Here is a 25938-nt window from a genome sequence, read left to right as displayed (position 1 = left end):
AACTCGAGATCGGTGCGGACGCGCATTGCCGGCTATCAGAAGAAATCCAGACCAATAACAGTGGCGTATGGAAGAACATGTTGATCAAGGATCTCGTCTCGATATCTCCCACCGGTCAAGGTTCTTCCACGGAACACATGCAGGCCACTGTGACCACCGAGAGAGATTCCAACCCATCCATTATTCCACCACCTCTGTAACGGTGTCTTTCCACAGTGTGGGATTGGTTGTATCTATTGCGTTGTTCCTCCAGATCAGCTGACGATCTAAATCACTCTCCAAATGTGAATCTGGACTCGTCTGTGAAGAGAACAGACGCCCATTGTTGACTGGTCCAGAAGACGTGTTCTCTTGCCGAAGATAAACGGGCATCTCTGTATCTTCGGTTCAAGGGGACTCAAACAACTGGTCATCTTGTATAGAGACCCGTATTGTGCAGGCGTCTACGCACTGTAGTAGCTACGATTCTTGTTCCTGTTGCCACTAAATAATCTGCCATGAGCTGAGACCCAAAAATGTTACTCCTCCTTCGGGCAGAAAGAGCTAAATAACGGTCTCTCGCAGGCGTTGTAACTCTAGGTCTGGCTAGAACATGTCTTCTAGACACAGAATCCTCGGATTCAAACTGATTCCATAGTCGTGGATCACAGTACGAGAGACGCCTAGTAGCACCAAGCTTGTGACATCCCCATTTCTATCCATCCGATCGCGCGCCACTTTAACGAATCGGGCAAACGACTTCTCCTGGACATTGATAAGCATCTTCTGGATATTGCCAACTAAATTGCTAATGGTAACGGAAGATAACACTCGTGAAGAAAGCATACAATTTTTGCATTTTTTCTCCAACTCATTCATTTGTATAAAATAAAAGTGGTGACTATTGTTTTTGCATCTATTTTCATAAACTTCGTTACGGTCATGCATATAAACTGTGAATTTAAACGTTACTAACATTTTTGTAATGGTGAGCTTTGAAAAGCATGCTGTTTCTTAACTTTTGGAGGACAGCGTATTTTATTTTGGAGGCACCTAATAGGCGGTCATTGTTACCTGCTATGAAGGGACAGACAATTTACATTCATGCCTTATCCGGGATTCAAACCCGGATCCTTCGGGACGGTAATCAGAGTCACTAACCGTTTACGTGTCTAGGCGGAATGATCCAGAAGTAATATCTATTGAAACAATTTACTTTTAACATACTTTTTTTGGCTTTTACATTAGTCTTAACTCTATGCAATAGGTCAAGCTATCTGAATCGCTCCATGTTGTCGCATGATCTGTATAAAGCTTCGAAATGAACCCAATTCGGCTAATTTCTGATTAACACGTCCTCTTAGAGTCGTTTATTGTACTGGCTGAGATTTATACTCTGACAGTCTCGGCTCTGCTGCTGTAACGAGTCTACAGTTCATTCATGAACTGAGGTCGCTTCGGATACCACCAAATTCTGTAAACGTGCTAATTTAGAAGTCAAACAACAACACTCGGCGTTATATTTGCAAATTTTCACAGGACTACTTTCGATTGCTTTACCAAACCAACACATTCAGCTGCCACAGTGCAAATGAACGAGATAAGATACGAATTGCTGGATAGGAGTTAAGATACTGGCGCCATCTATTGATGAAACAAGAAAATTAAAACACAATTTCCTTAAAGGCTGAAGTTAAAGATAGATTGGTATTAAAGTCGTTATCGAGAACAGAAAGATTTTTTTTGAATGTGAAATGCCTCTAGAAAATCTAATTCACCAATCGAAGACAGTATTAATCGCTTAGCTACTGCCCAGCCATTCTTATCTTATTTCGTTCATTCGCACTTTGGCAATTTGCTGGTTCGGTAAAGCCATAAAATCTAGTCCCATGAAAATTTGCAAATATAAAGCTGATTGTTGTTATGTAACTCCTAAATAAATATTTACTCGGCGTGATATTTTACCTTAATTCCGTAAACGTGGTTTGCTGAGAAGGCTACCTTCTCCGTAAGCGGTAGTAGCAAGGCCAGTGTTTAAAGCTGGTGCGACATATTTTTCGGTCAAATAGTGCAATATATTTTTTATCTCTTTTCGGCATTCTCTGGTGCTGCTAATTATTTAACTCTATACAGTGTATAATGTTTTGACAACAACCAGGTTATACTTATTATTTTATACCAAATGTGCCAGTATTTTTGTTCACCGCTGTAAATGCAGAACTGCTTAGAAAGTCACGGTAAATGTATTTCACCCGCCTTCTTAGCATGCCTTCATGGTGTAGTGGTCAGTACACTCGGCGCGTATTCGAGGAGTCCGTGGTTCCGAGTCTTGGAGAGGGCATTGCTCATTTTTCATCTTTTCTGCTTCGAAATATCTTAATGTCTCTACAGTGGCGCTCGAACTAAAAGGGTGGTGGATGATGATTTTCCACCACCAGGATTTGTTGATTGGGTCCCCTAAAACCCCAGTCGCCCTCTAAAAAGAGGGAGTATATAATGCAATTCTGCCACCATCTTCAATGCATCAATGCATGACTTCGTGGCGAGCACAATCAACGCGCATTCGAAAGGTCCGTGGTTCGAGTCCCGGCGATGGCATTGCTCATTTTTCATTTACCTTGATTGGATCCCCTAATACTTTAAAAAGGGGTTTGTAAAAGGTATTTCTCCCGCCTTCTAAACAAGTCTTCGTGGTGTAGTGGTCAGCACACTCGACGCGTATTCGAGAGGTCCGTGGTTCGAGTCCCGGCGAGGGCATTGGTCATTTTTCATCTCTTCTCCGTCATTTCTTCTTAGTCTCTAGAACGGAAGATATTTTTGAGACAAACTGATCCGGATTATCTTGCTAAATGTGCTTATAAATTTAAATTTCAATTATTTAACTTGATATGTAGTTAAGTGGATCAAAATTGGATTTCTTCTAATAGGAAACGCTGAGAGAAATCATTCAGCATTCATTCACATTCACCCCCACCAAGAGATTAAAAAGGATGAATTAAAGACTTTTATCAAATACGAAAAAAAAAAAAAAAAAAAAAAGATAAATGACATAGGTTAATTGCACTTACCCTCTCCAGCGTAATTTCTTCGTATTCCCAATCTTCTTCTCCATTTGTCTACCGAAAAGAAAAAAAAAAAAAGACTGTTTATCTAGTAAAACACAAGAGATCATACCAGCAAAATAAAGGCTCTTTCAAATACACTGTGCGATTTAAAAAATAAATAAATAAATGAATAAATAAATTCTGAAAGCTTTCAGATTTTACATTACGCCCAAATGGGCCTTTTTTTAACGTTTTGTGTGTTACCTCTATTTATTAAATACCCTCTCCTTTGCTCTTAAACCATAAAATTCAATTCTACATCAATAAGGCATGAGCATACCTTTAGAATTTCAGATACCTAGTCTCGCGCGCTAGAGATAAAAATGTTTCTTTTTTTCGTACAGTGTTGCCACTGTTCGCTTTGAAATCCTTGAGTTTCTTAATAAAAATTCTTTAATGCCTGACAAAATATGAAATGGATAAAAAATAAATTTCAAATTCGGGCTTCCAGATGCCCATATTCGCTGAACGATTACGTTATTCAAAATTCTATATACCTAGGTACCGTTGTTTTATCACAGTGCGAGAAACATACACACATTTATGCCGATTCTTCATTATTTAATTTATTCAAATATAATGCAAGACTCTAACATTAGATGGCAACAGTTTGAAAAGTGAAACGGACATTTATAGTGATTTCAACGCAAAATGCGAAACGAAATTCCTTTGGGCTAACAATAGGACAAATTAAAGGTAAAAATCCCACATTTCTTATCCTCTGCGCTTATTTCATGTAAACGTTCTGCAACCAGTAAAGGACTTTATTATTCTCACCTTGTATATTAAAACGTGTATAACAATGGATGATTAAATTAACTATTAATACTTTTTTATCTTTATTAATACTTTTAGTTAACGAAAGTAATAAAAAATATTTAAACAAATGGGCCTTTGAAAGCTTGCAGCTTAAACTCAAATATAAAAAGAAAAGTAAATTATATTTTAAATTAAAAAAAATATATTAAAAATAGTGAAAAGGAATTTCAATATGCTTTTGAGATGAGGATTTCAGATTAAAAACTGAAACAGTCTTAGCTAAACAGTGAAAATAGATCTTAGTTCTAATTTAAGAATTATCTCCCCCAAAAGGCCCACCAGCGGCCGAGCGGTAAATTCGCTGAACACTGGTAGTTCGGTCCGAGGTTCGAATCCCGCGAACGGGCTGGCTGCATGGGTGTTTTCGTGGTTATCCCCATGTGTAACGTGTATAAGAGCCAGTTTCCCTTAGAAAGTCCTCCACAAAGGCATCCCTCCTCTTAGACAGATAGCCCTAGTGTGTTTTGCCATGATTAAATACACCACACCACATCCCCCCCCCAAAAAAAAATTTAGACATAAAAGATTAATTATTATATTGCGTACATTGCGGAAAAAAAATTCTGAAATGTTTCAAATTTTAAATTACGTCCAAAGGGGCGTTTTGTTAACGTTTTGTGTGTTATCTTTATTTATTTAAATCATAAATTTCAATTCATTAGCAATGTCGTAAAATAATTTTAAAATGACCCTATCTTTAGAATTTCCGGCGCGCTGGAGATAAAATGGTTCCCGCCCACCCCGTAGGTTGTTGCAATTGCCCGCTTTCAAATCGTTGAGTTTGTTACTCAAAAATTCGTTCAAGTTTTACAAAATAGGAAATCGATCATAAAACAAATTCCAAATTCCAAATTTGGGCTTCCACATGCCCCTATTGACAGTAGGATTACTGCATTCAAAATTCGATGGCGCTATGTACCGTTGTTTTATCACAATGCGAAAAATATACATACATTTATGCAGATTTTCATTATTTAATTTCTTGAAATATAATGCAGGGCTCAAACATTGCGTGGCAACAGTTTGAAAAGTGAAAAGGATATTTATAGTGATCAATGCAAAATCGCAAAACGAAAACAATAGTCCTTCTGGAGCAAAGCTCCTTTGGACTGAAAAAAAGGCGGAAAGTTCTATATCTCCCGTTGTACTAGACCGATTGACGAAATTCAAATTGCGTTTTTCATGTCTGGAAAGCGCGACTTAGGATATGTATTAGATTTATATATAGCATTGGTTTAATTTAGGTACTTTGTCACAAAGTCAGGCTTTTCCTGAAATGACATACGAATTCTTTTCCATATTTCGCTTTCACGAGTCAAATTATGCTAGATTTTAAATTTTGTAAAATTTGGTGCGAAGTTTACGAAGAAATTCAGAAATTTATCTTGGCGCATTTTTTTCCGTTTGTAAGAGTAACTCACCTGGTGAACTTCTTAATGTATGACAAGTTATTTTCTTTTCTCTTTTTACATTGTGAATGAACGGAAAAAAGTCACATCGTTCCTTCTTTCAAATAATTTTTAGCAAAGTGCCTAAACCACATTTGATGTTATTATCGCTTTCAACAAATATGCCAAATTTCAAAACGCTCCAATATATAAATTCGCGTATATCTTCGGAAAGTATGATTTGCAGGTATGCTTAGAAATACATCTACATTAAGACGATGATAAAACTTTTATAGATTATAATTCAAATGTTTTTTTGAAAAAGTTATAAATATTTAAAAATACAAGTATAAAAAATAAATCATAAAGAATTATATTTGGATTAAGCCGTTAAAATTTTGAGAGCTTATTTTTTAAAAACTACTCGCGCGATTTTGACAAAACGTAGCAGTTTCGCATAATTTGAATGGTAGAATCGAAATATGGAAAAACATTGCCTTGCCATTTCAGAAAAAGTCCTATTTTGTATCAAAATTCCTATATTAGACCAATGCTATATATAAATCTAATACATATCCTAAATCGCGCTTCCGAGACATGAAAAACGCAAGTTGAATTTTGTCAATTGGCGGAGTAAAACGGGATAAATAGAACTGTCGCCCTTTTTTTTTCGGGGGGGGTGGCAGTGTACGTACTTAAAATATCTTACATAATGTACATTCTTACAAACATATAGAATAAGTGAAAGATTATACATCGAACAATTATGTTTACTTAGCTCTTAATTAGTGATTTACTTAAACAAAAATACTTATACTTTTACATTATAGAAACATCCAAGTCCTCGATTTCGTAAAGTATTACTTTATTATTAAAAATAAGGACCTGAAAAACATTAACATTATTCATGTCTATAATATAGCACTAAGAATTCCAATAAACGTTTTATTTTTACAGGAATCAGAAAAATGTTGTTTATAGAACAAAACGAATGCGATATGGCACAGAATGGAATTTAATAAGCAAAGATTTTGACATGTTACAGAAAATTAAAAATTATTTTCCACGTTTTATGTAAAAAAATTGAATTGGTCTGAAACCTTCAAGCTATTTTCGAAACAAACGTCTGACTCATTTTATGAAATTATTGAATTTTTCTCTAATTATACTATATCACGAAAGAGCAATTAATAGCTTACATTATTCTGCCCTCAAGACAAAATAAAACGGAACTATTTGTCTATCGATTATATTTCTTCTAAAAAATATATCGACCGCGATGCCCGCTTCCCCAGTTTTGGCAAATTACCTACTGAAAACTATTGAAAATCGGATAAAATTAGAACATTGGATTTAAGGATTTTAATCTCTACATATAATAAAAGAAAGTGTCTCTGTATGTGTCTTTCGTGCTGCGCAGAAGCTCACAGACTCACGGCTACGAAATTTAGTACTACGTAGCTGCATCTAGACAAGAGCCAGTGCACCTCGAAGCGATTTTTTTCAAAATTCGAATCAGATTTTTTTTCATTTTAACTTTTCGATTTCATCGCATCAGTTTGAATAGTTTCATTCTTTTAGAAATATGGTTTTGGCAACAGTTTTTCATTCAATACTTTGTATACTACACTGCTGACTGTTGAAAATATGACATAAAATGCTGCTTATTTTCTTTTGATATTTGGACACGCACATCGCAATCTTCTTATTCTGACGCGCATGTGTCTCGCGAGGCACAACAAAAAGAATTTCCTTTTTTCCCCTCTCCCTTTATTAGCTAATGGCAAAGAGGTTTGTATATTTTGAATTATGTCATCCACAAAGCACATTTTTGATTGGTTATTGCTTTCGGATGATAATTTCACTCTTTTAGAAATGTGATTTTGGCAACAGTTTTTCATTCTTTGCTTTGGGTACTAGACTGCTGACTGTTTTCTCTTGAAAATATGAGATTTATTGCTTATTTTGTTGTAATCTTTTTAAATTATGTTTTAATTATATGTAATTTTAACTATATAAAAAGTTTTTTTACGATTTTTTTTAGGAAATAAAGTTCTTGACTTCCTTTATACTATTTGAATTCTTAAGATTTTGCAACGGGAAGTTGATTAATTTATTTATTAGGATAATTAACATTTGTGTCATGCACATACTCTATGCTACCGACCAAACCTGCCGGAAGAACAGACTTATAGCTGAAAGGAGAGAGAAGAAAATCTGGAATCTGGCAACGAAAAGAAGAAGCGTGCTTGATGCGAGAAGGACGGCATGCTCGTGCTCTTTTTTTTTTTTTTTTTTTTTTTTTGTTAAGAGCTGAGAGATGCAATGTATTACTTGTGCGTTTGATGTAAATGTGAATAAAAGCAATACTTTGTGAAAAGTTAAACTGTATTTACAAAATTAAAATATAGCTCATGTTATTGTTAAATCTGCATAAGTGTCCCAGTTTATTTCCTGCAAATAGAGTTGATTAATAACATTCATAAGTGGATAGAAACGAACCGACAAAGATGAAGTGTCAAAGGATCGATTTATGACAGTGATCAAAGGATTCGATTATATGACAATTTGTATTAAGGGATATTGCTTATTTCATTGTAATTGATACATATATATATAATACATTTTTATTGAAATTCGTGTTTTGTATTGAAATTTGTGTTTTGGTTTTAATAAAGTCGTTTTCCAGAGTTGAACTGTGCAGTTTTTAAATTTAATATTCGGGATACCCTTTAGGCATTTTTTCCGGTACATTTAAAAGCCAGACGAAGGCTGGCCACGTTGTGAAACAAATGAAACTATGAATTGTATAAATTAAAATGTCTGATCCATCAAATTTAGTAATGGATACACAAAAAACTTTTGCCAAGTCTTTACAACTATCTTAAAGGAAAAATATTGAAAATTAGAGCGCAAGGATCATTTTTAATATTTAATTAAAATAATTAGTCCAAAGGGGATTTGAGGGACTATTGCTTTCGTTTTGTGATTTTGCTTCGAATCACTCTGCATATCCATTTCACTTTTCAAACTGTTGCCACCGAATACTACCGGCCTGTATTATATTTAAAAAATTAAATAATGAAGAATTTGCATAAATGGATATATGTTTCTCGCATTGTCATAAAACAATGGTACCTAGAGCCATCCAATTTTCAATGACGTAATCCTACTTCGAATACGGGCATCTGGAAATCCAAATTTGGGATTTATTTCATAAGCGATTTCATAATTTTGTAACACTTTAACCAATTTTTGATTAACAAACCCAACGAATTCAAAGCGAACCATGGCAACGCTAGACAGAAAAAACATTTTTATCTGCACCACGTGAGACTGCGTATCGGAAATTCTAAAGAATGGCTCAATTTAAAATTTTGGAATATTACTCTTGAAGTGAATGGCATGGTTTAAGTGCGAAGAACATGATCTCTACATATAATAAAAGAAAGAGTCTATGTGTCTTTTGTTCGTGCTGTGCGTAATCTAATAGACCCAGGGCTACGAAATTTGGTACATAGGTGCATGCAGACAAATCCAGTGCACCTCGAAGCGATGTTTTCAAACTTCGAAATTGTTGCCATTGCTGCTGATATCAGAACCGTTGCCACTCGGAAAAATGAGGGCGATCATTCTGTGCAGTTTTTAAATTCAATGTTTCTCTCGGATACTGGACGTTTGTGGAGAGAAGGCAACGGGAAGTTGGTTAATTTATTTATTAGGATAATTAATATTTGTATTAAAGGATACTGCTTATTTCATTAAAATTTTGTTACATGAAAAACTTCTTTTAAGACATTTGTGGGGTTTTATCTTTCCCATGAAGTTGTTCTGCAGAGTAAAATTCTGCGCAGTTTGTAAATTTAAAGTTTGGTGTTCCCTTCAGGCATTTTTCTGGTACATTTAAAAGCGAGACGTAGGCTGGCCGCGCAGCTGCTAGTTAATAAATAAAATAAACACATAAAACGTTCATAATAAAAATTCAAAACAAATTGTAAAGTCATTTTAGTAAAAAGTGAACATTGGTATGATGAACTCAGAAATTATCGGGAGAGAAACAGAAAAATATATTCCAACACTCAACGCTGCATTGGAAATTCTAAACGTTATCTCATATATTGCTTCGAAAATTTTTCCGTTCAGTTGTATATGGTGTAACTGCGAAGAAAGTTGCGTTTAATAATAAAGAAGAAAAGAGGGTTTGTTAGCAGAAGTGAGTATAACAGTAGAATGGAAGCTCAGGCTTTTGGTCGATCGTTAAAATCTGAAACCCTTCAGATTTTTTTTTATTAGCCCAAAGAGCGTTAGCCCAGAAGAGATATCAATTTCGTTTTGGCATTTTGCGTTGATTCACATTTCAAACTGTTGCCATCTAATGTTAGAGTCTTGCATTATATTTGACGAAATTAAATAATGAAGAATCTGCATAAATGTATGTATGTTTCTCGCACTGCGATAAAACAATGGGACCTAGAGCGATCCAATTTTGAATAACGAAATCTTGCAGCGAATATGGGCATCTGGAAGCCCAAATTTAAAATTTGGCATTTCTTTTATAATTGATTTCATATTTAGTAAAACTTTAACGAATGTTTGATTAACAAACTCAACGATTTCAAAGTGAGCCATGGCAACACTGTACGAAAAAACAAACATTTTTATCTCCAGCGCGCGAGACTATGTATAAGAAAGTATAACGATATGCTCATCATAAAGTTATTTTGCGATATTGCTGTTGAATAGTATTTTATGGTTTCAGTGCGAAGAACACGATATTTAATCAATAAAGGTAACACACAAAACGTTAACAAAAGTGCCTTTGGGCGTAATATAAAATCTGAAAACTTTCAGTTTTTTTTAAAATTAGTTTTGGATATTTATTCCGAAGAACGATTTTGATAAAGGTTATTTGCTGAACGAGAAAGTACAGAACATCCTCTAGCGCAGGGGTTCTCAACCGGTGGTATGTCTCTTACGTACTACTGATGGTACGTAAGAAAAATATAGGTGGTACGTAAGAAAAAAAATAGGTGGTACGTAAGAAAAAAAATAGGTGGTACGTAAGAAAAAAAATAGGTGGTACGAAAAGAAGCAAAGTATTTTAAATCTTAAATTAAAAAATTAAAACCCCACATCCTAATTGAGATTTTTCTCTAACACTCGTAAATTTACGAGATCTGATCTTTGTTCAAGAGCGGTGGTAATTGTAGTACTTTGTAGCGGTGGTAGTAAAGGTGTTCAATTTTTGTTTAGATGGTAAGCGTTAGTCAAGAGGTTGAGAATCGCTGCGTCTAGCAGTTAAATTCAGCTACTGCAAGTTGTATGCAAACTCGAGCCACGAAGTTTCTGCGAAAACTTTGAATACAATTGAAATTTTCAACTTTTTTGCGTTTTGATTTTTCATTACGGATAATTATTCGAATGGATGTACATAACGCAGTATTTTAACCATATGCAATAAATTTTCTGCGAGTGTTTTTTTTTGAATCACTAAACAAAGGATGAGAAATAAGTATAAATATTAACATGAGATTATGTTATGATTCAAGGAAAGATTAAAATTGTAACTCGTAGAAGAAATATGAAGGAATATATACCTTTCTCTTGTCTTTGTAAGCGACTTTACGCTTCCTTTTCCCCAAACATTTTGGCTTTCATCGATGTATAATAAATACCCCACCATTATAATATTTGACTTTTTATTCCATCACTAAAAGCGTCACCTTTCTAATTTTAACATTTTAAATTTGCGGATTAAATGGAGTAGAGAATACGCAGATCAGAAGAGGATTAAATGCGAAAATAAAAATGCGCCCTCGACCAAAAAGAAAAAAAAATGAATGAAGAAAAAGCTTATAAAATATCAGAGAATTTATAAAGCTCACAATTAAATTAAAGTTGGAAAGCGGAAGGTAACAGTTACACGGTAAAAACTTGAAAACATTTTTAAATAATAAATGACAAAACAAGAAGCAAAATATTAATCCCAAGCAGAAACAAAATGGCGTGTAATAGCGTAGAAAATAATCTCTAAAGAATATAAAAGAGATGAAAGGAAACTAATCCAGAGCCAATTCAGAATAATAGCTTATTCAATGAATAAAAACAACAGAAATAAGAACATATAAGAATAAAAAAACTGTGCTCACCGAGACAAGTAACGGAGTCGCTATATGTATATGTACACTCATGTCCATAAATTAAGGATAATGCAAAATCAAGCAAAGGAAGAGTTAGAAGCAAAACATATTTAATTTATTTGTAAAGTTTATTTATTAAACAAAAGGTAAAGAGCAAAAAAAAGATGCTACATGTTTGATATTATTAAAAAAATTAGAGATTTTTTCTCCCTGGAGGAAATTACAAAAAAATACTATTTACAAAAAAACAATGGTTGGTATGATTGTTAATACATTGTATGTCTCCCAGACGATGCAATACAGTCCGTACAACGCCTAGGCATGCTGAGTATCAAACTATCGATCTGATCTTGGTAGATATTACACCACTCAAAAAGCAATGCTCCCCGAAGTTCCGGTAGACATGTAGGAGGAGGTTGACGGGCTGCAACTCGTCGGCCAAGCATGTCCCACACGTGCTCTACTGGATTCAAGTCTGGTGAGAATGCTGGCCATTCCATACGGGTGATAGCCTCCGATTGAAGGCATTCGCTTACGATGTTTGCACGGTGAGGACGGGCGTTGTCATCCATAAACACAAACTGTGCGCCCATGGCGCCCCGAAACAAACGTACCTGTTGTTCCAGAATGACGTCCCGATAGATTTGGCTTGTTATGGTTCCAATTTGAACATGCAGGTCAGTTCTGGAACCCAGAATAATTCCACCCCAAACGAGCACTCCTGCGCCACCGTAACGGTGTCGTTTAATGATGTTTTCTTGGTGGTAACGGGTACCTGGAGCTCTCCATATGAAAGTCCGGCGAGAATCAGACTGCAAGCTAAACCTGGTCTCGTCGGAAAACATCACACAAGCCCACTGTTGCGGTGTCCACAATGCATTCTCTCTACTCCAGGCTAACCGCAGGCGACAGTGAGTTGCAGTAAGTGGAACGCATCTAACAGGTCTACGAGCATACAGACCAATCTGCTCTAAGCGTGTGTACACAGTCTGCCTTGAAATTGTCGTACCAGTGGCCGAAGAGAGCTGACGAGACAGGTCTGAGGCTGTGCTACGACTGTTTCTTTTGGCAGTAACTGCCAAATACTGGTCCTCATTCGGCTTTGTAACTCTGAGGCGACCTGTGCTGCAACGTCTACTCACAATACCATCCATCATCTTGTAATCGTTGCCAAAGCCTGGAGATGAAGCTCTGGGCAATTCCAAGTTCGTTTGATACTTCCAGTTGGGTACTCCCACATTCCAGACGGCCGATAATTCTACCACGTAAAAAATCATCCAAATGCGTCCTTTGTGTCATAACTATTCGGTTATTGCACTGAAATGCCTATAAAGCGCCTGCGAACAATTTTACTTTGCCTGTATCCCTTATATATCACTCTCTTACACTCTCGTCATTGTGACGTACCATCGGTGTCATCTGGTTACTTTCTGAAATTTGCATATGATTCTTGAAGATGTGTGTAGTGATTTTACAGGTGATATATTTATTTTAGAGTTCGATTTCCGCGTGAATCCGAATTATCCTTAATTTATGGACATGAGTGTATTTGGTAAGGCTGGTTGCAACCAAAAATGGAGGCGCACAGCTACATCCTATAGACGTCCCATATACAAAATTTCAACATTCTAAGGCTATTCGTTTTTGAGTTATGCGAGATACATACATACGTACGTACAGATGTCACGAAATAATCTTTTCTGAATTCATTTTAAATCTTTTTTCCAACCCGTTTTGGTATAAAGAGCCCTTTATACCAAAACGGGTGCGTATTTGCGTGACTTTTTTTTACGTATAGATGTCACGCAAAAATAGCTTGAAATTATATTCAATAGCGGTAAAAATGGATATTTCCGCTGAAATGTGATGCCCGAAAATTTTCACTATTGGATTACTTCCTTTATGTCGTACAAAGAAGTAAAAATACTTTAAATAAATTTAACTTTTCGTTTACCAAAGACTTTTCCCACTTTATGTATAAACAATAATAATAATATAGCACAGAAAAATAATTCCAATTCATATTTATTTTCTATCTGAAATATAAAGTTTTCCTTCAAGTACGTGCAAGAAATAGTCTTGGCTACATTTCGCAATTCAAGTATTTTGATCTAATTTTTTAGACTGGAGTTTATTTAAAACAATTCTGGCACGTCTATTTAATCATTAAGTAACTTACTTGAATTTAATACACAGTACACATCAGGTTTTTCTATTCGCCTTAAATCAAGTCTTTAAGAGAAACGCAACAAAAACTCGTGATGACGCAGAAGATGTTAAAAAACTATGGAATTCAAATTAAAAAGCTATCAGACGATAAAAATCTTTTTGAAACTGAATAGCAACTTACATATGAAAGAATGTGAGGGGAATGTTCGAAAGGCCATAAAAGTAAAAAAATTCAGTGGGATATTCCATTGTTCGGAATTGCTTTAGCAGCAAAAAACAGATATGGATCCAGATGTTGGCGGAACAGCGTTTATTTGCCAAGTCACTTTGCTTGTTATCGTAGAATTCATGCTGATAACATATACTCTAAAAATGCTGAAACAATCTTGATAAGGCTTTCTCTAGCAATAAAAAACTGCATTTAATACAAGAGAAATGAGCAAAATTATAACGCGAAATATTTTGTACGTGCTTGAAATAATATTTTAGTAAACGGGTTTTGTGTAAAGACATTAGTTATTCTTTGGAATCAGGGAAGATGAAAAATTAGCAACGCTTTCGCCGGGAATCGAAATGTGGACCTCTAGAATACGCGCCCAGCGTGCAGACCACCACACCCCGAAGGCATGCCAAGAAGATGGGAGAAATACAATATATACTTCCCTTTTCAAAGTGCGATTGGGGTTTTTAGGGGACACAATCGCCAAATCCTGGGTATGGAGAATCATCATCCACCACCCTTTTAGTTCGGGCGACATTCTAGAGACATTAGATATTTTTTTGGAAAGTAGGCAAGATGAACAATATGCAACGCCTTCGCAGGAAATCGAACCGCGGACCTCTGGAATACGCGCCCAGCGTGCAGACCACCACACCACGAAGGCATGCCAAGAAAGGGGAAGAAATATCTTATAACTGGTAAAAGAAACCAGACCTGGACGACAAAATTCAAGTGGCTCGTCGTACAGATAGATTTCTGACAGAGCGTAGCGTATTGGTCAAATGACAAATGACATTTAGATCTTCTTGAAAATATAAAAAAGAAAGACAGTTTCGTCACCTGTAGATGTTATCCAATATCTGTTCGGCAGCTTAATCAAAGAATTTTAATGGAATGAGAGAAACTATTCGCACTTTTTGGTTCAGTGTTTATGTGCACCATATATATACTTTGTTTAGAACACAGAAAAAAGTGAGGATGAAAACAAAAGACAATTTCCTTTACTGACGGAATGTTGAATACAGATCCTGATACTCTAAACATGAATAATTTTAATGGTTATTAATGTTTCGTTTAAAATTTGCAGAGATATAAAAATATGAAAACCAAAAAATACAAAAGATTTCATCTGAAGATATCCTTACTGCTCTTTATATCCGATTTCATATTCTTGGGGGTTCGCCATAATAGTATAAATTAACATTGATTGTATAAGAAAATGGACGGGACAAAGCGGTTCGTTCGTTATATCCGGAGATTCGCTATAGCGGAGTTCGATTGCAGTATTTTGTGTTAATTTTAATATGAGTTATTCTTCTTTCCTGACGTTTTTTAACTGCCGTCGGAATAAAACAGTGACTTTGGCTCAGTGAAGTTGGGATTGTAAACAGGAAATCACATTATTCTCGGAGTTAATTATAGAAACAGTTAAACACGGCTGTGTTCAAAAGTGCAGTCTCACATGTAAATGCAAAGCAAGAAAACTAATTATTTTACCACATCGGTATTGAATAAAATTTAACATTTTCTAGAACGCAAATGCAAAAATAAATGGACATTATTCCGTGAAGTACGCTTGACAATTTGAATTATTCTACGAAAAGGATAAGAATTTATTGCCTAAAATTTTTAATTTGGAAATTAACATTTAATGTTTAATTTAGAAATTAACTTTAATTATATAACGATCATTAATGATAATTTAATATTTAAGGATTTAAATTTTGAAACTTTCCATATCTCTAATTTTACTCCATTTTTAAAAGCACCTTTTTAAATTGTAATTAAAATAAAGTATAGGGAGCGCTTATGCACTAGGTCACGCCCTATTGTCATAATAATAGTAAGAGAGCGCCGTAACTTGGACCCAGCTTTTGAACCTCGTAGAAGACATATTTATAAGCGTATAGTACCTTTGCGGCCTGTGGGTACTTAAGATACTGTTGAGTGGATAATCCTGTCGAGAGGTTGTTGGTAGGCATTCATGCCCCCGGGGGGTTCCTCTATCAAAATTGAGTCACAGATTGTCCATTATCTTTAATGTAATTTGGTCGCCCCCATGAACCTTAGGTTACGTTCTCGCTAATGAAATGGCCAAATAACCGATAAGTTAGGGTAGTTCTTAACTATCAAAATGTCAGGCCCCTCGCAAAAATAACATTGGTTATTTAAATCTCCCATTTACTTCTCCTATTTCAAATGTCTCTATATGATATCTGCCCAATGTCCACAGCAAAAGTTTTTCGAAAGTTAATTTGCTTCTGCTATTGTAAAATGACGAAAAAAAATATATTTTATAGGCGTATTATCCCGCGTTGTGAAACGGAAAATTAACGTAAAATTGTTCTGATTTGAACTAAAGACAAATAACAACAATGAATTGTTTAAAGAATCTGAAACAAATGACGCAATGTCTGAGGATCATTTATATAACGTGTTTCTTCCGCCTTCTCAGCGTGCCTTCGTAGTGTAGTGATCTGCATGCTGGGCGCGTAATCCAGAGGTCCGTGGTTCGATTCCCGGCGAAGGCGTTGCTGTTTTTTCATCTCTCTTGCTTCCCAATTATCTAATTTTCTTACAATTTTAACGAATGGCACTAGGCTTAAATGAAAAATGAAACAACGCAAAATCGCATTTCCAAATTAATAACACTTTTGTGCTAAAATATTAAAAAAATTGACAGTTAATTATTTATTGTAGGCTGCATCACGCAGTAAGATGGTTACCTTTGTAGAGGACATCGGCTCATATACATGTTACACGTGGGGAAAACCACGTAAATGGCCATATCATCAAACCCGATCGCTAGAATTCGAACTGTTTGTGTACTTATGGCACAGCACGTTTAATTATATACATAAAGGGGGTGGAGATTTTATATGGAAGACTGGCTCATATACACGTTACACATGGGGAAACCAAAATGCCCGCGCAGGCACCCGTTCGGCTGCAACAGAACGCATTAACATACGTTTCCAGACAAAAAATCAGATTTTTTTAAACTTAATTCTATTTATTTATTTATTTATTTTAGTTCAAAGGGGCTTTCCCTGAGGAACTATTGTTTTGGTTTTGCGATTTTGCGTCGAATCACTCTGAATGTCCATTTCACTTTTCAAACTGTTGACACCAAATTTTATCGCCCTGTATTTTATTTGAAGAAATTAAATAACGAAGAATCTGGAGATAAAAATGCTTTCTCTTTCCTTACACTGTTGCCATTGCTCGCTTGGAAATCGCTGAGTCTGTTAATCAAAAATGCGTTGGAGTGTTACAAAATATGAAATCGATAATAAAATAAATTTTAAATTTAAATTAGGGCTTTCACATATTCTATGGAAGATAACGTTATTTAAAATTTTAATGGCTCTAGGTACCGTTGTTTTATCACACTGCGAGAAATATACATACATTTATGCAGGTTCTTCATTGTTTAATTTCTTTAAATATAATACAAGGCGATAATATATGGTGGCAACGATTTGAAAAGTGATACAGCCTTTTAAAGTTTTCGACGCAAAATGCCAAAACAAAATTAATATTCCTTCAGTGCAAATTGCCGCTTTGGACGTAATTTAACCCTTTGTTGCATCATGTCCACTCTAGTAGACAAAAGTTTAAATTTGTTTATTCTTCTGTAAATGCCTTAACAGATTCCATTCCTGCTTTAATATTAGAACTTTCAACTGTCGATCATGGATGGCTATATAGCATCACTCAGTAAAGCATTGCTATTTGGAAACGGCTTCTTCTGTTTCCAAGTTAGTACAATTTCTCATAGTAAACATTATATAATATTCCTTACATTTTCTTAGACTGCCATTTTTTATTCATAATTAGTCATTTTAGACATTTTATTTTAAATGTCAGTTTGAGAAAATTGTGGAGTGGGTCGATAAAGATCTGCCGAAAAGAGTGAATTGAAACCCAAATGGACTGCTTATCGAGCCAAAACACCACTGGAAATGTTTGTTTGGCAAGGAATTTCTAGAACATTAGACATTTGAATCCTATAGGTACAGGTTACAAAATCGTAGAAAATGAATTCGATCACAATCCACGAAATGAAGGTATTTTGGGGGATCTGTATGTAAATGTCAGATGTAGATTTACCATTTAAAAGATGGTAATAATCGCATGCAAACAAAACAGGAAACGATTTCAAATGCAATGACCGTAAATCGTTGGTAAGAGATTTGTATGCATGTACGTTTAAGCATGCTGTCCACTGTAGTGAACAAACTGTAGCCATTTTTTAAAACGAAATTTGAATAAAATTAATTTTTTTTATTATTACTAAGGTTATTTTAAGTAGAAAAACACAAAAATTTTCCTTTTACTTCTCTAGATTATTTGTATGCAACAAAGGGTTAAAATCGGATACCTTTCAGAGTTTTTTTAAAAAAAAATTTAGTGTTATTTTGAACAGTCACTTGTAATAATTCAACAAACGAGTTCACAATAAAGCATAAAAAGCAAGCTTACCACATCTCTCACACGGTAATCATATTTCGGAGGAAAAATCAAACTTAGCCACTTTCTCATTGTCTGCTCTCATATTACGAAAAGCCACACTCTCGTCCAATTCAGACTCCCATTATTATTCCTTACCAGAAAAACAGCTTTTTCACGAATACGTATCCATAGGTCTCTCTCGAAAAACACAGCTTCACTTATCACTAATACCTCTGTATGTATGTACGTACGTGACACAAACAGAAAAACACAAAAATCGTACCCACATTATTTCCCGTTCAAAAAATGATTCCAAATATGACCTGCTGGAAACGTAACTGTGGCAACCTTATCTCCAGAAACCGCTTTTTATGAGATAAGGACACCAAAAAATGTGAGGCAGGTGATAAGCGACACATTTCGAGTGGAGGTGGCAGTGACTTTTTCTGTGTGTGATTTGTCGTTAGGTGAGACGCTGATGATTAAGTCAAAAACAGGCAATAAAGCACCAAGCGTGAAGAGTCACCTTAAAATCTTTTCAAGTTAATAAAAACTCGAGAAGTTTTAGCAATAAAGTCCAAAGCCAAATTATATGACTTACCTGACACCTTTTTTGATAAATAAGCGCGTGTCAGACGACATATTTAGTGACGAAAGCGGAAGGTAAAACGATTTATTGCACGTCTAAACGAAGTTGCTGCATAATTCGTTTTACGCGTTTTTTTTTAAAGCTGATAACGCGAATGTTGCCTGCGTTTGAGTTTCGTCGCAGATAGGATGGTTGTGTTTACAAGGATACATGAAAGTTGTGTATAGCTTGTCGTATTACGCAACGATTTCAGTACATAAATGTTACATCTACATTACGTATTTTTATACTTTTCGTGATTACAATACTTCCTTTACTTCGTACAAGGAAGTATAGCAATCATGAAAAATTCCGTGTATCATATTTCAAAGAAAATATCCATTTTGATCGGTATCGAATGCAATTGAACGATGTTTTTACCTGACATATCTAAACGCGAGGACAGAATAAAGGACTCTTTTTTTTTTTTTTTCCAAAACGAATTATAAAACCTATTTAAAATGGATTCAATTTCGGTTCGTCCGTCCATAAGTACGAATGCATATATCTCGCACAACTCGAAAACAAGGAGCCTCATAATTTTGAAATTTTGTATATAGGACTGCTATAAAATGCATTTGTGAACCTCCCTTTTTGGTTGCAATGGGCCGCACCAAAGTATATGTATATATATATATATATATCTATACCCACTCTGTTAATCGGCTACATGAGCTCAGTTTATTATTCTTATATGATGCTAAATTGTGCATTTCTGTTTTAAAAATGATTTAATTACATTGTTCTTATCTTCCAGTTAAGAGTTTCATCCCTTTAGTTAATCTGCATGCAATAATTGTAAAATGATCAACAATTTAAAAGTTAGGTTAGTTTAAAAATTCTTAGCATGCCTTCGTAGTGTAGTGGTCAGCCCGCTCGGGTCCTATTCGAGAGGTTCGTGGTTCGAGTCCCGGTGAGGGCATAGCACATTTTTCATTTCTCCTGCTTCGAAATAACCTAATGTCTCTACAGGCTATTTATTAATTTATTATTTGTGAGATTTTGAAAGATAGATATTTTATATTTTACACATACACATTGTTGCAAAAAAATCGAAGCACTGTGAAGGAAGTGGTTGTTTTTGATGAAATATGTGTATAGCTCATATACAGATAATAAAATGATTAAAAAATCAAGGTCATAGTACCTGTTCACGGCTCACAATCACCCACTGAGTGTTCAAATTAGTAGTTGGTAGAACCGCCCCTGGCGTCAATGCATGCTTGAATTCGTCGAGGCAAGAAATGGTACAGGTTCCTAATGTGATCCTGAGACATATTCTGCTAGGCATTCATCCGTTGTCGTTCCAGATCTGCCATATTTTGTGGTGCCCGAATCTGGCGGCCTACCATGACCTAGACATGTTCGATTGTTGAAACATCTGGTGATCTTGCTGTCCAAGGAAGAGTATCAACCACACGGAGACAGTCCAGAGATATGCGAGCGGCATGTGACCTGGGATTATCTTGTTGAAAAATTGCCCCAGGATGACGTGCCATGAAAGGTAATGCAACCGACCGCAGGATGGTATCAACATATCGTCGAGCTGATAAAGATGTACGGAGAATGACTAAAGATGTCCTGCTGTCATAAGAAATAACGCCCCACACCATCACACCAGTGAATGCCTTTGTAAGACAAAGGATGATTAGGACCGCTGGCACCGTCCTCTCCAGACACGAACACGGTGGTCATCTGCTTCAAGAGTGAAGCAGGATTCATCGCTGAACACTATACGACGCGTTGAATAGTCGACAATGATACCGTTGGGGCGGTTCAGGCCTGGTGAACAATCATCCTATCTTGCCTCGCATTTGCGCTCCTTGGCCTTCCAGAGCCTTCATTTCGTCGGCAATTTCCTTGTAGCAACCTGCCAAGCTTTGCACAGCAGTGTCTGTACGCTGCAGGTGGCAGCCTCTTGTTCGGTGTGACCACCAGCTTCACGCAGCCCTACAATGCGACCACGTTCGAAGTCGTTTAGTTGTCTGTATGGTATTCGATATCGTCTTAATGGTTTCTTTCGTTGCTCCTTTACGGAATTATAGTGGCAACAACAACAACAACAACAACAACAACAACAACAAAAAAAAAAAAAAAAAAAAAGAGATAAATTTTTAGCCTCTGTTACTGGATTTGTGCTTTGTGAATTGCGCACTAGAAATGAGCGCTATGATCGCAATTCCTGTTCATTTATTTGCCTTGAAACTTTGATCATTTCATTTCCGATCAAGCTGTTTTTGCATACCAAATTTCGTCGCGATCGCAAAAGTCCTTCTTGGTGCTTCGATTTTTTTGTGAAAAAGTGTATGTTTTAAATGCATTCCTGCGAAATTCTAAGATATTTCACTTACATATTTTTGTGCTTTTGGTCTCGTAAAAAGAGCTGTTTCTAATCTCATTCCGCTACGACTGAGGAAGTCTGGAAAGTGCTGGAAGAGGAAAGGAAATCAATATTCCTGGGAATTTTACGAAAACCCTTCCAATGCAGACTTCGTCAGACTTCCAATGCAGACTTTACTCCAGCAAAATGCTGGGAGATTTTAAAAGTATACTGTTCACATTTCAAACATTAACTAAATGTGCAGAATCATTAGGTATTTCGAAGCAGGCAAGATGCAAAATGAGCAATGCCCTCGCCGGGACTGGAACTGCAAACCTTTCGAATTCGCATCGAACGTTCTGACCACTACACCATAAAGGCATGCAAAGAAGGAAGGAGAAATACCTTATATACTCTCCTCTTTTAAAGAGCGACTAGGGTTTTAGAGGACCCAATGGCCAAATTCTGGTGGTGAAGAATGATCATTCACCACCTTTTAGTTCGGGCGCCACTGTAGAGACATTAGGTATTTTGAAAGCAGGAAAGATGAAAATGATCAATACTCTGGCCGGGACTCGAACCGCGGATCTCTGGAATACGCGTTGAGAGTGCTGATCACTACACCACGAAGGCATGCTAAGAAGGCGGGAGAAATACCTTATAAATGGCCTCAAAATTATTCTAGAAATATGTAAATACCCTCTGTATTTGAATTAAAAGTTCTCCATTTGCGACTTACAAAATAAAAATTGTACATCATCGACGTACGTATAAAATTCCTCACAGAAATTTCAGAAATCAGTTAAATAAATGCGTCCCTCGAAAAATCACTACGTGCTTTAGAAGTAAATTCAACCTTTCATTAAAACAACATTATCCGGTTAAAAACATTTGCAGCGAAAATAAAAGCCTTTATCTCCTTTTCTACACTGCAAACATCTACTTTTTAATCTGAAGTATCAAGAAAACTTCTTTCTCCAATCAAACGCGTAAGAAGTCGAGAGATACGGTACTCATTGCGAAGAAAAAGGAAATTCTTATCAGCGAAGCCGATTGTTTTCTAGAGGTTCATGATGAGGTTCCCTACACCTAAAGAGACGGGCATGGAGAGGGGGGGGTGGTAGGAAAGAAGACAAAATGGAACATTTAGTGTTCCAATGTCACTTCTTATCGACTCCGAAACATACGCTGGAGCAGTTTCAGCATTTTCAACGGCATCGATTTTTGCACGTGGGTGAACGCGAAAGTGTTCCTGAAGCATTCCCGTTTGTCAGTGTAGGTGAACAAACCGAAACGGCTTTGATGGTTCGGAAAGGACTCCAAGAAAATTGTGCGTTGTAGTACACGGAGGTGGGGAAAGTTGGCTAAGAACTTTATTCCCTAAATATTGAAAGTTGGCTTTCAATTTCCCGCGTTCCAATCTTTTTGTTTTTTTCACGCAGTTTAGGCGCTGAAGCTTAATCTTCAATTTCACGTATTTCAGGCTTAGTATGTAAAACACTAATGCACTATTATAATGACAGTTTTAGAAATACACCTCCAGGGTTTAATTCCTAGACTACTATTCCTGGTATTGGCCTCACGGCCAATGTAATTGGCATTTGACAAATAAAAAACTATTCCAGGTATTTCCAATTTCAAAGTTATCGAAAATAAATTTAACACTTGCACGAAATGATAGATGGAAGAAATTTATAAACATAAAATTTTACAAATAAATCTTCAATGCCGTTAAAAACTATTCCTGGTATTTCCAATTTCAAAGTTATCGAAAATAAATTTAACACTTGCACGAAATGATAGATGGAAGAAATTTATAAACATAAAATTTTACAAATAAATCTTCAATGCCGTTTAATGCTAAATATGCTAATGTTTTAATGCTTGTTAACCTAAAGAGGCAATTTGCGCAGACGGTAATTAATTTCGTTTCGGCATTTTGCGTGGATTCACTATAAACAGAGAATCATTTTTAAAATTGTTTCCACCCAATATTATCGACCTGTGTTATATTTAAAGAAATTAAATAATGAAGAATCTGCATAAGTGTATGCATGTTTCTCGCACTATGATAAAACGACGGTACCTAGACCTATCCAATTTTTAATAACATACGTCTCCACTCGAACATGGGCATATGCAAGCCCAAATTTGGAATTCAGAATTTGCTTTATTATATATTTCATATTTTGTCATATTAAAGAATTTTTGATTAAGAAACTCAAGGATTTCAAAGCGAGTAATAGCAACACTGTACGAAAAAAAATATCTCCAGCGCGGGAAACTGCTTATTGGAAATTCTACAGATGGGCTGAATTTAAAATTATTTTGCGATATTGTTGTTGAACTGAATTTTATGTTTTAAGTCCGAAGAACATGGTATTTAATAAATAAAGGTAACAGACAAAATGTTAAAAAAACGCCCCTTTGGACTTTTTTTTTGTATTATTATCTTTTTACTTCCTTGTAAGAAGTAAAGGAAGTATTGTAATGACGAAAAATTCCGGGTATCGTATCTCAACGAAAATATCCATTTTGACCGCAACCGAATGCAATTTAACGATGTTTTGGCGTGACATCTGTACGTAAGGACAGAATAAAGGACTCTTTTACCCAAAACGATTTAAAATGGATTCAGAGGAGATTTTCGTGACCCGTCTGTACGTACGTATGTATTTCGCGTAATTCAAGAACGAGTAGCCTCAAAACTTTGAAATACTGCTATAGCATGTAGTTGTGCAAATTCCTGTATGGGTCCAATCGGCCGCACCAAAGGTATATACGTATACTTATACGCACTCTGTTACTCGGATAAGGTTTTTATGCCTTTATTTAATCTGCATGCTATACTTGCAGAATAATCAGCAATTTAAAAGTTGCTTAAGTGCGGATAAGCCTACGTTTTCACCATGACAGTCATATTTGCTTACATTTGAAACTTAACAGAATAGTGAATTAAGTCTTTCTGCATCTTCGGTGTCTTTTTGCCCAAAACGATTAGACGGACCAAAAGGAAACTTTCAGTTTTATGCACGGAAAAAATCTGCTTCGTTCCCTGCTGGCCGAAATGCTTGTTTTTACGAAGAACTGCAATTTTAATTTAAAAAATTTTTTCTTTAATCGTTTTAACTGTTTTACTGTTACAATACTGAAAACGCTCCATAAAATACAGTGGGAGTATCTAGAAAACTTGCAAAGGTTTCTGATTTCTGTACTGTGTATAGTTTCAAAGAAAGTGTGCGAAGTCTTGAAGCAGCAGTCTTGAAGTCTAGCAACTTTCTGATTTAAAATATATCTCATCATTATCGGATGGCCGGCATCGCAATCTATCACAAGAGTAAGATTATTTCGATGACATTTCGGACGTTTTCGTCCGAAACGTCAATTCCGGTCTGTCTCAATGGGTCTTCATTGTCCGTCTTCCCGCCGGATACGCAGACGACGAGCGACAATTTCTGTACAGCAAATGCATGATTATGGAAATTAATCATCATGTCATAAAGGACGCGAATGATGAAAGCGGGGATGTTCTGCTATTAATAAGTCATTCTAATAATTAGAATTACAGAGAAAATAATGTTTCGTACAACGGAATTGCGCCTAGGTAATAATATGTACGATATTCAAATAACGTAAATTCAAATAAAGAGGCGAGAGAAGTCATCCGCCGGCATTTATTATCCAGGAAAAAAACTCACAAAACTGTTGAGGATCTCTAGTCAAAACGTTTAAATTAAAGAAAAAAAAATAAAAAAAAAATAAACTGCTTGAAAAAAAAATCTGAAAACTAAGGTTTTACATTACGCCCAAAGGGGCCTTTTATTTAACATTTTGTTTAACATCTTATTTTTTTATTAAATATAATATTTCGCAATTAAACCATAAAATTCAGTTCAATAGAAATGTCGCAAAATAATTTTAAAATGATTATACCTTTAGAATTTCCGATAGGCAGTTCCGCGCTGGAGATAAAAAGGGTTTCCCTCCCCCCCGTAGAGTGTTGCCATGGCTCGCTTTTAAATCGTTGAGCATGCTACTAAAAATTTCGTTAAAGTTTTACAAAATATGAAATGGATAAGAAAACAAATTCCAAATTTCAAATTTGGGCATTCAGATGCCTATATTCGCAGTAGGATTACGTAATTGAAATTTGGATGGTTCTAGGTACCGTTGTTTTATCACACCGCGAGAAACGTTTATCCATTTATTAAACATTTTAACATTGGCACAGATATTTACTGGCAGCAATTTGAAAAGTGATTCAGACTTTAAAAGTTTTCGACGCAAATTGCCAAAACGAAATAAATAACCCTTCTGCGCTAACAAAAGGAGATAAGACTAGCAACATAAGACTGTGAGAGAATCTGGGAACAGTAGAGAAAGTAAACATCAGGAAACATCTAGGACGTGATGTTTAGGCAGCTTTTCTGAACATTAAACTAAAATGAGACTTAATATTTAAGAGAATAATGTTAATAATGATAAGAGAATAATGTTTTTGTGATCTATTGATTACATAATTATTTACGTAATCAGTAGATAAATAACAATTGTGTAATGTAAATAATAATTATGTAATCAAATTATCTGATCTGCTGATTACACAATTATTTACGTAAATAATTGTGTAATTAGTAGATCACAAAAATTGCTGTCTTTTTTCTCTGAATGTAGCGAGTATTCATTTTTACAGCTTATCAGGTTCTGTGTTCCTTC

General features: G+C 35.6%; 1 protein-coding gene across 9 annotated transcripts in view; it reads right to left on the bottom strand.

Moving 5' to 3' along the window:
* LOC118193858 (disks large homolog 1-like) overlaps nt 1-25938 on the bottom strand; it is an 816267-nt gene that overhangs the window by 219690 nt on the left and 570639 nt on the right. For 8 of the 9 annotated variants that reach the window (XM_085825973.1, XM_085825976.1, XM_085825974.1 and 5 more), the window contains one exon: nt 3048-3095. In XM_085825973.1, the coding sequence (XP_085682099.1) occupies nt 3048-3095 (48 nt within the window). Of the gene's footprint in view, nt 1-3047; nt 3096-18304; nt 18567-25938 lie in introns of those variants that run through there. The other variant, XM_085825980.1, reaches the window with a different exon arrangement.

This window comes from Stegodyphus dumicola, chromosome 10 (genome assembly GCF_044657685.1).
Source record: "Stegodyphus dumicola isolate Sdum_Otavi_A_Nest chromosome 10, ASM4465768v1".
Classification (NCBI taxonomy): Eukaryota; Metazoa; Arthropoda; class Arachnida; order Araneae; family Eresidae; genus Stegodyphus; species Stegodyphus dumicola.
The sequence above is the reverse complement of the archived record's forward strand: the minus strand, read 5'-3'. Positions and strand labels throughout refer to the sequence as shown.